This window comes from Anabrus simplex, chromosome 4, assembly GCF_040414725.1.
Source record: "Anabrus simplex isolate iqAnaSimp1 chromosome 4, ASM4041472v1, whole genome shotgun sequence".
NCBI lineage: Eukaryota > Metazoa > Arthropoda > Insecta > Orthoptera > Tettigoniidae > Anabrus > Anabrus simplex.
Window position 1 is genome coordinate 326222889 of NC_090268.1, and position 16522 is coordinate 326239410.

Below are 16522 nucleotides of genomic sequence, written 5' to 3' on the forward strand. Positions count from 1 at the left end.
CCTGTCTTTTCCTATCCTCTACTCTACATTTCCCTTTCCTACCTTTTCCCTTCCTCCTACTTCCACACATCTCAGCAACAGTTCCCTGTCCCTCATCTTCCCTCTGTTGTTCTACCTGGAGTGACTCATACCAATTTCGCACAGACACCTGTCCTGAATTCTGATCCTGAATAGAGCCCTTAGCCTGCAATCTCCTTCCCCTTAGAACATTAGACCAGCTGTCTTCTACAACTCCCACCTTTCCTTCCCCTCCCTCTTGCACACCTACTGTAACCTGTACATTGTTTGAGGGAGTCCTATCTTCCTTCCTGTCTTCTGTGAGAATCCTAATTATCTTCCTCAAACTCTCCAACTCTTCCCTCATATCCCTCAATGCCTCGCCACACCCACAGTTCGTACACTCGCGCTCCTTAGCCATTCTTATGGAAAAAATGAAAATAAAAATAAAATAACTTATTTGCAAAAAATAAAAGAACGGAGGTATATATTGTCTGGGATAGTACTCAAAGATCACACAACAATACGGTAATTAATATACGACTACACTACAATACTACTTAGTCATACTGTATTTTTTATCCTACAACCCATAACAGGATAAAAACTGATGTTAATTACTGAATATCGAAAGTAATACACAAGAACTACACAATTCCAAACTGCAATTAAGCCTATCCTAATTACAACAACAGAATTTTAGTAAGATTTTCTACGGATACCTCTACTACACCAGTACTACACAAATATTTCACAATAATAAAATAAGCACATTAAACTCTAAATTACTCGTATACTACTGTACAGTACACTACAGTAATTTTTAAACTACTTTCAGACGTATCCTAATTACGATACCGGTACCGTATGTCACTACTAAGCACAAACAGAAATGAAATTTGCAAGAACTACTGTACTCAAAGATTACCAACAAAGCCAAATGCTTAGACAAATTATATTAGTACTACGCTCTAATAGATACACACGAAAGATAACACACGAATATAGCAGGCAAGATACGGCACTATCTAAATGTAGGCTACTGTATCTATACTACAGTGTATCTACACTACAATTTTCAGCTGAAGTGTGGTTATATGAACTTTTACCGCTGGTGGATTAGTATTATTTTCCCTATTACGCGGGGCGGGGAATAAAAGTGTCCTTAAATGCTGAGAATAAGAGGTTGCCTACTATAATTTCTGTCAAAACCATGCTGGGGGCTTGAAGTGCAATATTATTGGGATATAGGAATTTGATTATTAACTTTTACTCGATGAATAAACGAAGGTGGAAAGTACAAAGTATGCAGGGAACTAAGACTACAAATTATCGGAATAATGAATCAGCTGACTTTGTATTTATTTACACTACTATCATGTGCTTGTAGCAACAATCATCAACAATCCAAGAAACTGTTAAGTACCGTAATTATCCAGTGAAATTACCGTGAATTCTCTTTAAATCGATGTTTACAGGCTTATCGTGTTATTTAATGTAATAAATTATTACCTTTGTGATAGTTTGAATGGATATCTGTACGAAATATCAGAAAAGTAGCGACGGAAATTACAATGAGTTACAACTCCTTATGATAATTTGCCTTTATAAGTATAATACCAACGAACCTACAGATATTTAAAAATATTGTTTTAAAAGTTAATATTAACACCTAAAGTAATTCCTAAGCCTAAATTCGAAACAAAGTACACCTAGCTAGCGTACTTAACCTAGAAAATGTAATCTACTGAACACCGAATGAATTACTTGTTATAAAATTCAAATAAATAACACTACTCCCAATTTCTACCAACAAACACTAAACACCAATATACAAATAGCACTAAATGGAATGCACACACACAAAATTTAAATAATTTCAATAGGTTTTTACTACTTTTTCACTACAATAATGCAAGAGCTAGATAGTTAGATGGAAGAGAAGGCCTGAAGGCCTTAATCTTGCCAGGTAAAATAAAACATTACTAAACTAAACTAAACAGCCAACCGTTCACAAGTGCATCCAACAATGTCTTATAATGTCCAATAATGAACCTTTTATATTAATGATGGAGTACTCGAACAACTTAAAAACATTGATCAGCACATAAAATTCACTACAGAATCAAAAAATAATAATTTGCTTAATTATCTTGATATAACCAATACACGTAACTACAACAAATCTTTATATTTAAAACACTAAGCTAATTTTTGAAACATGTTTACAGGCTTTTGAGAGAATGACTGAAGTGATTGACATAGTAAAGCATTCAGAGAAAGCTCTTGGCCTGTAGATTTGCAGAGTATCTTTAAAAGCATAAACTTTTCTGGACATATATTTTTAAATTATTAAAGAAAAATGTGGCATCCTCACTGGTCAATACACTCTTCAGTACTTCCAGGCCGCCTGAACTGTGAGAGTGCTGAGCAGGTGGCACAATAGGGGAGACGGAACGGGGTAGCCGAGCACACGCAGTCAGTTCATCTTTGGGTACGAATATGCTGGGTGGATTATTCCTCACTCAGAGCTCACAGCAGTGCTCTTCACTCATCATTCAAAGATGCACGTAAGAGGGTGGGGGCCCTCGCTCTTTCTTCGTTAATGAGGAAACCTCTTTCCATCCAGTTATGATAATGTAGTATTCATGAGAAGATCGTGTTGTGTTCTAATGTAATTTTGTTTTTATGCAAATGTTCATAGTTATCTGTAGACCTATACATAATGTTAAATAGAATAGCAGTAGTGATGATTAATTTATGGTAGTAAGCAAACTGTAGGAAGCACTCTTGAAACAACTGACTGAGTTGCAGCTCCTCAGGTGTGAGAGCAGGTACGGCATCATCATCATCTGCATATTGCAATTCTGTAATAGAGGAAATCTTACTAAGCTTTTGAGAGCGAAGGTCCTAGATTCAATTCCTGGGTGGACTGGGTAACCACACTTGCTTAATTCCTATGGCTTGGGGACTGAGTGTTTGTGTTCATCTTAATACGCATTTCTTCATAATATCCACACGACACACTAAAACACCAGCACAAAGACATGGAATAGCAAATACATCCCTACAAATAAGGTTGGTGGCAGGAAGAGCTTTCACTGTAAAACTGATCCAAATCCATCCACATCTAGAGGGCTCATCCGAAGAACCGAGTGTCCACCATAAACACTGTTTGTAAGCGACAGTGATCACGATGCATTCTTTCACCATCATTACCGTTACCACTACCACGATGATCACCACCACCAATACCATCAACTCCATGTATAACACTATAGACTCTAAATTACAAGCCCAGCTCAGCACTGCCACTGTGTGTTCTTCCGAAGATCCGCTGGTTCAACGATATCTACTTGTGCCACCACCACCAATCCACCTTCAGACCGAGTTCAATATAAAAGACCGTTAAGGAAACTCACTGTCAATTCTTCATCTCTAGCAGGCTCCTGCATTGATGGACATAATTTCCATCAACCCGAACACCACCTCAGCAACATATTCCTACAGCCCCCCCTCTCCCAGCCTGCTCGTCCTATCACCAACATCAAAGCTATTTCAACTTGCCCCCCCCCCCCAAGGAACACACACCTATCTTTTGGGAAACCCCACACCTGAATACCGCTTGTCACAAGCCATATATCGCACCCTCCACCATTTCCAGATGAAACCTGATGAGATAGCAGACATATGGCCTATATCTAATTGCTATATCATAAAGGTCAATAGTGAAGAAGCAGCTCACAAGCTGGTCAATTCTATTGCGGCCACACAACTTGATTCATCCTCCTCGCTCCAACGCCTCAAATAACCCCAGTATAAGACCTTACCACCAACCCCCAGACACAGTCTGTTCAGCTGTGTGATCAGGGGGTCAACCCAGACATTTCTAATGAGGTTATTTTATATGAACTAAACACTGAGAACATTCCTGCACAAAAATGTTCCGCATCAGAAATGCGACCAGGCCGACCTTCATGGTCTGAGTACTTCTGCCAACTACTGCTGACACTGATTGTCAGATGAAAAGCGGAGCCTGCATATTTAAACAACATTACAGAATAGGACCTTCCAAGGCCCCTCCAACACAGCCTATTAGCTCTGAGCAGTGTCTGACATAACGACACAGCACTGCTCAATCCTGGGCCCAAAATTCAGTCATGGGCATTGTACATAATCACACGCCACCAACCAGTGTCCTAACACCCAGTTCCCACCCCGGTGTAAATCTTGTGGCCAGAGCCACCCAACCTACTCCCTTCTATGTAAGTCCTGTCCCCCACCTCCAGAAAATTGTTTGGATCTGGTTGCTTGCATCAAAACCAAAGACCCAACTCCCTACTCATACCACCCTTCATAGAAGACGTAGTCTGCTTCCTTACCCTTTCTCTTCTCAACATTTTTCCATATCACCGCACTCTCGTCCTCACTCACCTCCAGGCATCCACCAATCAAGCACTCAACCTCCATTTTCATACCACTCACTCAGGATTAAATATAAATTTTCAATTTCACCTCCTGGAGACCCTTGTTTGATGGATAGTACAACCAATGCATCCTCTCTACCCACCTCCATTATTTTCCTTAACATCAAATCCTTTTCACTTAAGCACCTACTCCTCCAGACCCACCAACAACAACACCCTCCCCACACTGTTCTTCTCAATGAAACCATGCTCTGTGATACTCAGCCCGCTCATCAACCTGGCATCAACCTCCACAGAATGGACCACCCACATAGTATCGGTCATAGGGGTGCAGCCACTGTGGTCTGCCCTTGCTCCCCACACGCATCGACACCCTACTACCTCCACACTGCTATCCTAAATCCGTCATTGCCACTATGTACTTCCATTCCCGAATCCTGCACCTCACCACCATCTACTCCCGAAACATAACCCCCCTTCCCATAGAATTCATGACTTATCTTCACACCACTTTCCGTCATTTCATAATTCTTGCAGATCTCAACTTACATAGCTGCTCCTCTGGCAAGATCTGACACCTCCACAAGTTCCTCAACAATATTGACTCCTCTCTAATCCCACTCCCAGGTCCCTGCCGCCCTTCTTTTCAAACAACCCCCAACGCCGGCATTTCTCACATTTCCCACCTCCCCAGCATCAGCAGCGACCACCTCCTCATCCTTCCCCAAATACCCTCAACACTCCCCACGTCCTAATCCTCCTCCCCCACGTCTGTTACCGAACCTTGCCAAAGCCAACTGGACCGGTTACTATGAACATATCACCAAATAACTAGCATAATCGCCTCTCCTTCCTACTGATGCCCAATCCATAAACACCTTCTCCAACTTCATCCATACCAACATAACTAATGTCTCAAAGACCCACATCCCCACATCACTCCATATGCCCTGCAAAACCCGTCTCCCACTCAAGTTCCTGCATCTCCAGATACTCTCCCAATCTTACCAATCCAAATTCACCCATACACGTGACCCCTACTTCCTTCGCCTCCACCGTCAGAACATGTGGACAGTCTCAAAGTACCTGAAAGCTTACCAGTGGATAACCTGGTCCAAAACCTGCATGACCCTCAATTACCTCCATGTCTCACCTTCTCAATTCTGGTGCAAGCTATCCTCCCTCCTTGGACAACACAGCACTCTTCATACCCTATCATCCATAACGGAACATCTCCATCGAACATCCAAGAAAAGTTGGAGATATTCATTTCCCACTTCCAAAAATGGTTCACTCCTTTTCCCTACCATTACTCATCTCTGCCCAACATCACCCTTTACCAGAATCTCCTTTCCTCCCCCTCCCTTCAATCCTCTCCTACTCACACACTCGCACCCCACATCTTAAACATCCCGATAACACTAACGCCCTAGTCTGCAACTCCGACACCGCTCTAGGTCCTGACCAAATCTGGTACCGCCATATCCGCCAAGCCCCTATCGAACTTCTCACACTTAGCATCCCTCTATACATTCAGTTTCTATCCCATCTCCTGGAAGAGATCCACAATGCTCCTTTTCCACAAACCTGGAAAAAAACAATCCAACCTAGACTCCTACCGCCTCATTTGTCTCATCACAATTCTTGCCAAGATCCTAGATAAAATCCTAATCCATCAGTAGCACCCCTACCTGAAGACCCTTAACTTACTCCTCCATCACAATGTAGAGTCCGCACAGGACCATCCACTTCTCACCAACTCCTTTGCCTCATCCAATCCATATGCAACAACTTCAACCAGCCTGACCGTCCCTACCAATCACCTAGATTTTAACACAATGCGGACCGGTCTCAAGAAAACTCGTGTTTGCCTAGCCGAGTGTTGCAGACCGGTCCCGAGTTATCTCATGTTAGCAGCAGACCCAGCAGACTGAACTTTAGTGCTATCTTTTGAGATATACGCGAACTATTTGGAGGTCAAGGGTGATAGAACTCTGTTATGTATGGTTCTACACAATCGATAGTTGCATTTCTTTTCGAGTATTCTTCATATCATAGATTTTCTTTGCATTTCTTGACAACATATTTACTAAGTTCGAGGAGCCATGCAAGATGGCAGCGCCCAGGGATCGCACGTGTTTAGACAAAGATGAAATTATTTGTGAATTATGTGCTGATACAAGCTCCGAATATCTAAGTGAAGCTGAATATTTAGAGTCTATGTCTCACTTCCAAAAATTGATGCCTGCCTGGCCATCAGATGATATAGATGTTGATGTTTTGGAAGTGAGACATAGTCTCTCATAGTGCATTGGCACTGCTGGTGGCTTCAAGTAGCCTCCACGGTATGCACTAGCCTTACGTCTTGGTAGGTGTGCTAAGACCCAACTAATGAGCCCAACTTAGCACATGAGGGTGAAATGCAGGCAACCAAGAATGAGTTAGCTGGAAAATTTACAATATCCAATAACGGACCATTATATTGGTATTATAAATTTACTCATTCAGGACAAATATTTCATGTTTCCTATGGGAATCAACATCTATATCATCTGATGGCCAGGCAGGCATCGATTCTTGGAAGTGAGACATAGTCTCACATAGTGCATTGGCACTGCTGGTGGCTTCAAATAGCCTATCCAGTGGCCTCCACGGTATGCACTAGCCTTGCGTCTTGGTAGGTATGCTAAGGACCAACTGATGAGCCCAACTTAGCACATGAGGGCGAAACACAGGCAACCAAGAATGAGTTCGCTGGAAAATTTATAATGTCCAATAACGAACCATTATACTGGTATTAGAAAAAAATATGTCGTTAATACAGAGTTTTTGCTATATGCTGTACTCGCTATAGAGGACTTCTACTGTACAACCACAAATAGGCTCACTATTTCTGTAATCACGCAACTGTGGCGACGGCTCTTACCCTTGTTAGAAATCATGTTTCTTTTACAAGGGATGACAAATTACATTTTCAGGGATAGGAAAAACTTGATCGTACTAAGCGTGCTACGTGCTAAGCGGGAAAACGTGTTAATGAAGAATGCACTAACGAGGTTTCACTGTATTTATCCCCTATATAAATATCAAAGTGTTGTTCAACTGTGTAACCACGCAGTATACCAATATATGATCCGTCCCATAGCATGATAAATAAGTGTCCGTTATAATCAATGTGGTTCAAATATGTACTTGTTCTGTTTTGTCCCCTAGCAAGTAAAATTGCTGCTTCATACTTTAAAAATTTGAAAAACAACTTTCCTGTCCATTTAAAAAAGAAAAGAAAAAGAAAAAAAAAAAGAATCCACCTCTGTGTACTTACAAGCTTTGTCAATCATATTCAATGCGATCTCCTATGTTCATTCTGTAGGTACAACTGCTGTTTGAATGGTCTCCATGTCTGTTCTGCATTATACTGTATAAGCAATATGTGAAATCTATCTTCTCATTGTTCAAAATCATAACTAGGCCTACTGCAAACACCCCAAGTCACTATCAAAGAAGAATCAAACTTATGTATTCTTTATAATGTATATCTACTCATCAATACCACTAAAGGACTTAGCTAAGAGACCAAAACATCCCCCACCTCCCCAGCACCTTCCAACACTTCAATGCTCTGTTTATCCATCTCCCAAACTCTTAACTCCTTCTCCAACCCAACAACTCTCCTGTGCAGAGAGTAAGTATTATCTCCAGGGAGGGGAATAAAAACTTTCTAAGGATGGTGATGAATTCACCTGCATACTATAAAAACTTGCCACCTATCCCTAAATTGCTCTTTTTAGGCCGTAGACGGCTGGAATATCTAACTGAAAGAAAATCACAGCAACGAGTAATATGATCGAGATTATGCAATTAATAAACGTCCTAGATGGATAAAAAAACGTGCAACATATTTCCAGGACTACGACGACTCTAATTTTCAGACACATTTTAGGTTATCTAAAGCTTCCGAACATAACCTGGAATTCCCAACACATAGGTAGGCCTAAAATGAATTCTCGATTATAGCTAATATCTTGTACGGTACACGAGTGGGTGACTTTTAATGAAGAATGAAGGAATACTGACTTATTTTTTGAGTGACGTACAATGTGTAGGCTATAATTGGTTTTTCTTATTCCCTTTGTTAATGCTTTCTGCCACCAAGTTCAATAACAATTCACTCTCTTGGAAAGTCTATTAGGCTTCTTTCTCAGTTTCTGCTCAATAGCGGACATAATTTATGCAAATTATTTGCAAACCCCGAATACTGTACTTTAAACAATTTTTGGAGACGCCAAACAAAACACACTAGGATATGCGATAATAAAAAGAAATGGAGACAACGAACATACGAAATTAAACATTATGATAATTAAAAGTATTACCGCCACATCTGTAGATATCCATAAATGCGGCAAATTTTCCTGTTATTTATTTTTCTTTCTGTCTTGCAACTATCGGCACTACCCGCGCAATAGCATACCGAACCTAAACAATGGGATCTTTCTTATTTCATGTACAACTGTTTATGTAAATTAGGAGAACAAGCATGAAATACTGTATACTTCAAAATAAGGGCCTGGCTTTCAACAGCCACAGTTATCCAAAGAATGCTTCCAGTCACTATGTATTACATGCGGAAGTACAACTCATAACATACACTAGTAATCAGCTGGTGGTTTGGCACGCTTTCTACAGCATGGTTTTATTCCGAAGGAGAGGCTTTTGTTACACATACACCAACTGGGAATTTCAAAGACCATCTCCAGAAAAAGCATTTGGGAATAGATTCACACTATTTAGACTCTATAGTTGGGAACAAAACTATTTTTAAAAGGTTAAAAAAAGACGGGACCTCGTATGCTCTCGGCTGCAGTACACGGCTGACGAAAAGGCAGTAAAGATGATGTCACTTAGAATGATGACAAGCCGGTAGCAGGGAAGTTGGCGGCACAAGACAATAATTCAAATGAAAGCAGTGATCAGGTTTACTGTGTGGTAGACCTACTGCTCAACTGACAGACAAATGACTGGCCATTGAGTTCCTTTGTATCAATATTGTATAATATGACAATACGATACCCTTATCCCTTTCCTCTACGGGGTCGAGTATGAAGTGAGATGAATCTTCGTAGCGAGTTTTTACAACCGTATGCCCAGAAGAATTAAAGAGATGTAATGAATGACGTGATATGGGTACCAGTAAGAAAACGGACTATATTTACTATGAAGGCCTAAAAGCCAAATTCACCATTTATTGTCTTTTTACATTTAGAAATACTGCCTTCCAATGAAAATAGCCAGTATAACACAAATACATTCATAAGTTTGTTAAAGAATAGCGTAGAATGTTTACATGTAGAATTTATAGCTCGTTATAGCCTAGAAGTCATCTGTTCGCTGCACAAAATTTGCGCATATTGGACCCTCTTTTACATTTTTTGGCTGTAAAAGTGGGGATAATAGGGGTCTAATATGCGAGTAAATATGGTAGCTAGTTTTTAGGGCATATTTGCTTGCATATTTTGTACTACTTTAGGTCAGAAACTTCTGAACCCTAATCTATATAAATAAAATTGTAGAGGGTCCGCTGTCTGCAATTTCATTTGTTTTGCCAATTTTTCAGATATTTATCCATTTTAGGTTAACTCAAGACCGTATCAGTGGTTTTTTTTTTTCCGTGTCTGTTTGCTCCACCATCACGGCAAAACGGCTGGATAGATCTCTATGAAACTTCATATTTAGAGTATACTCATCCCTGGAAAGGTTTTGATATGCACGTGGTTTAAAAATCTTTGATTAATAAGGAAAACCAAAATGGATTTTTCCAATTTCTCTTATACTATTGATTTTCTGTAAAATTCCGGGACTATATGTAAAACGTCCTTTCATTATAAACAACTTTTGTTATGTATATAATTTCGCTTACTCTTCAAATGAGTGAGAAAATTACTATTTTCTCCTGGTCTCATGCTCTGCATTGAATGATCGACAGAAGGACAACGAACCTACAGGTTACCATGGCAATGACTCTGACTACTTGCCAGCAGGGTAGTAATGTATTGCCATTTTTGTTGTCATTCCTGTAAACTCGTGGTTGTTCCTTGGGTAGAAACAAGAGAGATGTCAATTGGCCATTCTGTGGGATATCAGCGGAATACCGTTGGGAGTTTTCAATTGTCCTCAAATAGCAGTAAGGGGCGTTGTTAATATCTGAACAGTACCGCGGAGTGTAGCCCATTATTTCACACTGTAAGGTGTTTTCTGGTATTCACTGTAATTTTCACTGTATTTCTATTCTACTTCTGTTTTCTGCTTTAATTTCTTGCCTCTGCCTTCCCTCTAGGTATAACACCATAAGTCATCTTAGTCATCTTCTTACCTGCTTATCTAAGAATCCCTGCACCTAAATTTCTCCTCTGTTACCACCTTCTTATATCCGTAACTCATACAATCACAATTTATTGAGGGGCATTACATTTTCAAGTACATCCATGGTTGTCCTCAGTTATAATCCTATTTTCTATTAATTTCAAATTCCTTAACCGCATTACTTCCTTCCTTAATTATTCCGTATGTATGCGAGTGCTAATCCCGAAACCTGGACACTCTTTTGTTTGAGGAAAAGTTTCAAGGTGTTCAAATGTATAACTTTTGTCCCCTGAAAATATCGAAATATGGATGCATTTTAATGACGGTGCAGACCTTCATTTCTGGGTAGTTGGTGGCTAAACGGTTAGTCGTATCACAAAACAGATAGCACAATCGCTGTTCAATCTGGAGAGATCTACAACTTTGATCCTATGACTTATTGTCACGTCTCGACTGTTGATACGTTAGACAGTGCTGCATTTCTCGATTATAATCAAATCCCTTTAGCTCAATTGTGACAGGGATTAGAAAAAAGGACCTTTCTTTATAATGAAAACTCTCTATCTCTACTGTGAAAGGCAGTGGCCAAGTGAGCCTGCCATTAGAGTAGAAACTTCAGAACTTGACTGAGATTGGCAGTAGGAAATGTGGCCTTCCTGTTTTGTTTCTCGGATCGCGCTAAGAGACATGTTAATTTAATATAATCCTACTCACTACTTTTACGGTAATTTAGGGAGAAATCCGTACACAATGTAGAATACTGTAGTGAAGCCCGGGTACATTTGCTAGTTATGATATGTAATTATTGCTTTATTGATAAATAGTTGCAGCTGTTGTTGAACTTTGGGGAAGCTGGTCCCTCGCTTGCAGGGGGCAGTTATCACCTACTCTGACATACAATGAGGCAAATGTTTTTGGCAAATGCACTGTACTTTGAAAGTTTATGTTTATTGTCAGTAAATACTTTTGATAAAATAATTCTTTATCAACTCACTCTATCAAGAAAGCACTGGAAGAACCATTTGAGAGTATAGATTCCAGTGTCTACACCATTTCTGTCCAGGTGCTTCTTTAACTTTGGCAGGAATCGGTTCATTATCTTGTCATGATGTTCTTGATAACGAAGGAGCTTTGGAAATCCTGGGATGTAGAAACCTAAACAGGTAACAGTATATAATTACAACACTAGATTTTCAAAATGGAAGGGATCACAGCAACTGAAAACTTCTCCCCTTAAATAAGAGGGGGAAACAACAGAGAAAAGCCAAGATTCAAAAGTCAGGATAAAGAGTGACATACACAAGAATATTTAAATGTCTCTCATTATTATCATAATTATTGATGAAAAGTCTGATTAGTCAACCCTATAAAAAAAAGAATGTATTAAGATTTCATGTTTCATATTTTTTCTCCAGAAAAGAATCTTAATATTAAACAAGATGAAACACAAGATCAAACATTAGAAGAACTGTATAGTATAAAGATCAACAGAAATGGTAGATAATTAACTATCTCCCCCCAAAATAGTAATTATCAATCAACAGAAATAGTGAGCATACCTAACGTTATACCCTACCAGGGACAAAAGTGAAACAATGCCCAGCTCTCTGAACAGTAACTAATGACAGCAAAGAAAGATGTAAATTATTACAGTGGAGCTTGAAACCTCCTGACATTTCAGGCGTGTCCTCCTACATGGCATTAGCCTGTAGCAGCATTCAGCAATTACAGGCAGGCTGTCTCATCATTGTAAAACAAAATATCAAATACCATGCATGCTCGGATAAGTGTTTTGTTTCCGTGGATGCGTTTGTTTTTTATGGTTTATAAAAACAGCAGTAATCAATTTCCAGGATTGTGCACAAGTTATTGCTAGGGTTACCTGATTTGTTCTGTAAAAAATTAAAATATTTCCATAGCACAATAGAAAATGTCTTACTATTTTCTGCTCTGTATTTGGCTTTAAGCATTTCAACTTCACCTTGGCCTCACTTCTAAAAGATCTATCCGACATCTTCTGGCGTAGATTTTTGTTAAGAGTTAATTCTACTCTAAAACATTCAAGGATGCTAAAGCTATATTTTTGTAGGGTTTTCGACACACAGTTTATAATGTTCCAAAATTATCTAAATATTCCAGATAGCACAAAACCATAACCAGTTTTATCTGGATTTTCATCCACTTCACAAAAAATTCCTGCAGATTTTTAGGGCAGTTTGCAAGGCTATGGAAATAACCACATACAACACTCCAGTTGTTATTCAGCTTTGTACAGTACGGCCTAGACAAAGCCACAAGTGGGAACACATCCAATTATCTTTGACCATTCTAATTCAACAAATTCTTAAACTCCTACTAACTTTTCCCAGAAACTGGGAAATAGCTATATTCAGTTCTTTTAAAACAATTGGGGTTTCAGAAGAAAGAAAGAAAGAAAGAAAGAAAGAAAGAAAGAAAGAAAAATAAATATATAAAAAATTATAAGTAGCCTCCATGGCTCAGGCGACAGTGCGCCAGCCTCTCACCGCTGGGTTCAGTGGTTCAAATCCCGGTCACTCCATGTAAGATTTGTGCTGGACAAAATGGAGGCGGGACAGGTTTTTCTCCGGGTACTCCGGTTTTCCCTCTCATATTTCATTCCAGCAACACTCTCCAAGAGGAATGCGACAGGCTTCGGCAGCCAGCACAATTCCTATCCTCGCCGCTAGATGGGGACTTCATTCATTCCATTCCTGACCCGGTCGAATTACTGGAAACAGGCTGTGGATTTTCATAAAAATGTATGTATGTGTATTTGTGTAAATGACATCTCCTAAACCACCGGAACAATTTCAACCAAACTTGGTGGACTTATGACATGACTTACTATCTGGAGACGAGCACTGTGGGGGTAAGCCATCCCTAGCACCCTGAGTTGGGGGGGTTGGGTATAAAAATAATAAAAAATAGTGTCAAATCCATAGTTTTTGGGGTCACTGAGATGAATAGTGACACTTTATTACATGTTATAAATCTCATTTTTGGTCCATATTGAAAATTTACAGTTCAACAACAATAAAGGTGTTATAAAAGTATTGAATAGGTGGATTAAATTAAAACACCTTTATTGTTGTTGAATAGTGACACTCCGGAAATTTTTAAAGTCGAAGTTCAGCTCCCTTTTGGGTGGGTGCGAGGGGGGAGTAAGACATAAAAATAATCGAAAATAGTAACAAATCCATAGTATTCAGGGTCGCTGAGATGAATAGTAACATTCTGGATTTTTTTAATAAAAGTGCCAAGTTCAGCCCCCTATTGGTAGGGGCATGAGGGAGGGGGGGAGTGAGATATAAAAATAATTGAATCCATAGTTTTCAAGGTCCCTGAGATTAGTAACACTTTGGCACAGGGGGTTAGATAGATAGATAGATAGATAGATACATACATACATACATAATCATTATACACTGCTATGGCTTTCAGCGTTCAGTCTGCAAGCCTCTGTGAATTTACTAAATGTCGCCACAATCCTTGATTTGCAACTAGTGTTGTTGCCTCATTTAGTTCTATACCTCCTATCTTTAAATCGTTAGAAACTGAGTCTAACCTTCGTCGTCTTGGTCTACCTCTACTTTTCTTACCTTCCATAACACAGTCCATTATTCTCCTAGGTAACCTATCCTCCTCCATTCGCCTCACATGACCCCACCACCGAAGCCAGTTTATGCGCACAGCTTCATCCATCGAGTTCATTCCTAAATTAGCCTTTATCTCCTCATTCCAAGTACCCTCCTACCATTGTTCTCACCTGTTTGTACCAGCAATCATTCTTGCTACTTTCATGTCTGTTACTTCTAACTTATGAATAAGATATCCTGAGTCCACCCAGCTTTCGCTCCCGTAAAGCAAAGTTGGTCTGAAAACAGACCGATGTAAAGATAGTTTCATCTGGGAGCTGACTTCCTTCTTACAGAATACTACTGATTGCAACTACGAGCTCACAGCATTAGCTTTACGACACCTTGATTCAATCTCACTTACTATATTACCATCCTGGGAGAACACACAACCTAAATACTTGAAATTATCGACCTGTTCTAGCTTTGTATCACCAAACTGACAGTCAATTCTGTTGAATTTCTTACCTACTGACATCAATTTAGTCTTCGAGAGGCTAATTTTCATACCATACTCATTGCACCTATTTTCATGTTCCAAGATATTAGACTGCAGACTTTCGGCACAATCTGCCATTAAGACCAAGTCGTCAGCATACGCCAGACTGCTTACTACTGTACATTTCCACCTAACTGAATCCCTCCCTGCCATTTTATACCTTTCAGCAGATGATCCATGTAAACTACAAACAGCCAAAGTGAAAGATTACAGCCTTGTCTAACTCCTGTAAGTACCCTGAACCAAGAACTCATTCTACCATCAATTCTCACTGAAGCCCAATTGTCAACATAAATGCCTTTGATTGATTTTAATAATCCACCTTTAATTCCTCTCGTAGCATTTTTCAATAACCTGGCGCATACTGAAAATCTGATCCTGACAGCCTCTCTGTGGTCTGAAACCACACTGGTTTTCATCCAACTTCCTCTCAACAACTGATCGCACCCTCCCTTCCAAGATGCCAGTGAATATTTTGGCTGGTATACTAATCAATGAGATACCTCGATAGTTCTTGCAATCCTTCCTGTGAAAAAATAAAATGACAGAGACTATGGATGTATGTGTGTATTTTCCAGCATAGCTGTCAACTAAATTTGGTACAAATATTACTTACTACCTGTTAAAAATGCTGTGGGGCAAGACACCCCTGAAACCCTTAGGGGAGGGGATGAAATATAAATATAACTAAAAATGACCAATAATTGAGTCAAATTTATAGTTTTCAGGACTACTGGAGCGATTTGAACCAGACTTGGTACACTTATAGACTTACTATCAGGAGACTGACCACGTAGGGATAAGATAGGCCTACTCCTAGCACCCTTAGGGGTACTGTTGTTTATAAGTTTCATTTCCGTATTGATAGATATTACTTTACAAAAACAATATAAATATAAGTCACCACCTTATCAATACAAAATGTATTCACATTCAGCTAGTAAATATGGTCAAGGGGTCGAAACCAGTCTTGACCATATTTACTAGCTGAATGTGAATAAATTTTGTATTGATAAGGTGGTGACTTATATTTATACTGTTTTTGTAAACCCTTAGGGTAGGCGATGAGATATAAAAATAATCTAAAACAGTGTTGAATCCGTAGTTTTCAGGGTTGCTGAGATGAATAGTGACACTCTGGATTTAAAAAAAAATTAAAGTTCAGCACCCTTTGGCATAGGGGTTGAGAAAGGGTAAAAAAAAAAAAAAAAGTCCAAAATGACCGAGATAAAAGACTTATGTATGTTCTAGTGCAGCAGTCAACCAAAACTGATACAAGTATGACATACTATCTGGATAATATTTTGTTGGAGTAGGACACACCTAGAACCACTAGGTCCCAGGGTGAAATATGACTAAAAACGACCAATAACAGGATTGAATCCATAGTTTTCGGGACTACTGGAGCGATATCAATCAAACTTGGTACACTTACAGCTTACTATCACGGGATAAAATGTGTGGGGGTACGACAACTTTAGGTGCCTTAGGGGTAGTTATTGGAGGGGGTGATATATAAAAATAATCAAAAATAGTGTTGAATTTTTAGTTTTTAGGGTTGCTGAAATGAATAGTGACACTCT

The 16522-nt window shown here is 39.4% G+C and overlaps 1 protein-coding gene across 1 annotated transcript in view; it reads right to left on the minus strand.

Moving 5' to 3' along the window:
* Positions 1-16522, minus strand: part of LOC136872690 (USP6 N-terminal-like protein) — a 258189-nt gene that overhangs the window by 109329 nt on the left and 132338 nt on the right. The window contains exon 5 of the mRNA XM_067146511.2: positions 11779-11939. Coding sequence (XP_067002612.1) covers positions 11779-11939 — 161 coding nt within the window. The remainder of the gene's footprint in view (positions 1-11778; positions 11940-16522) is intronic.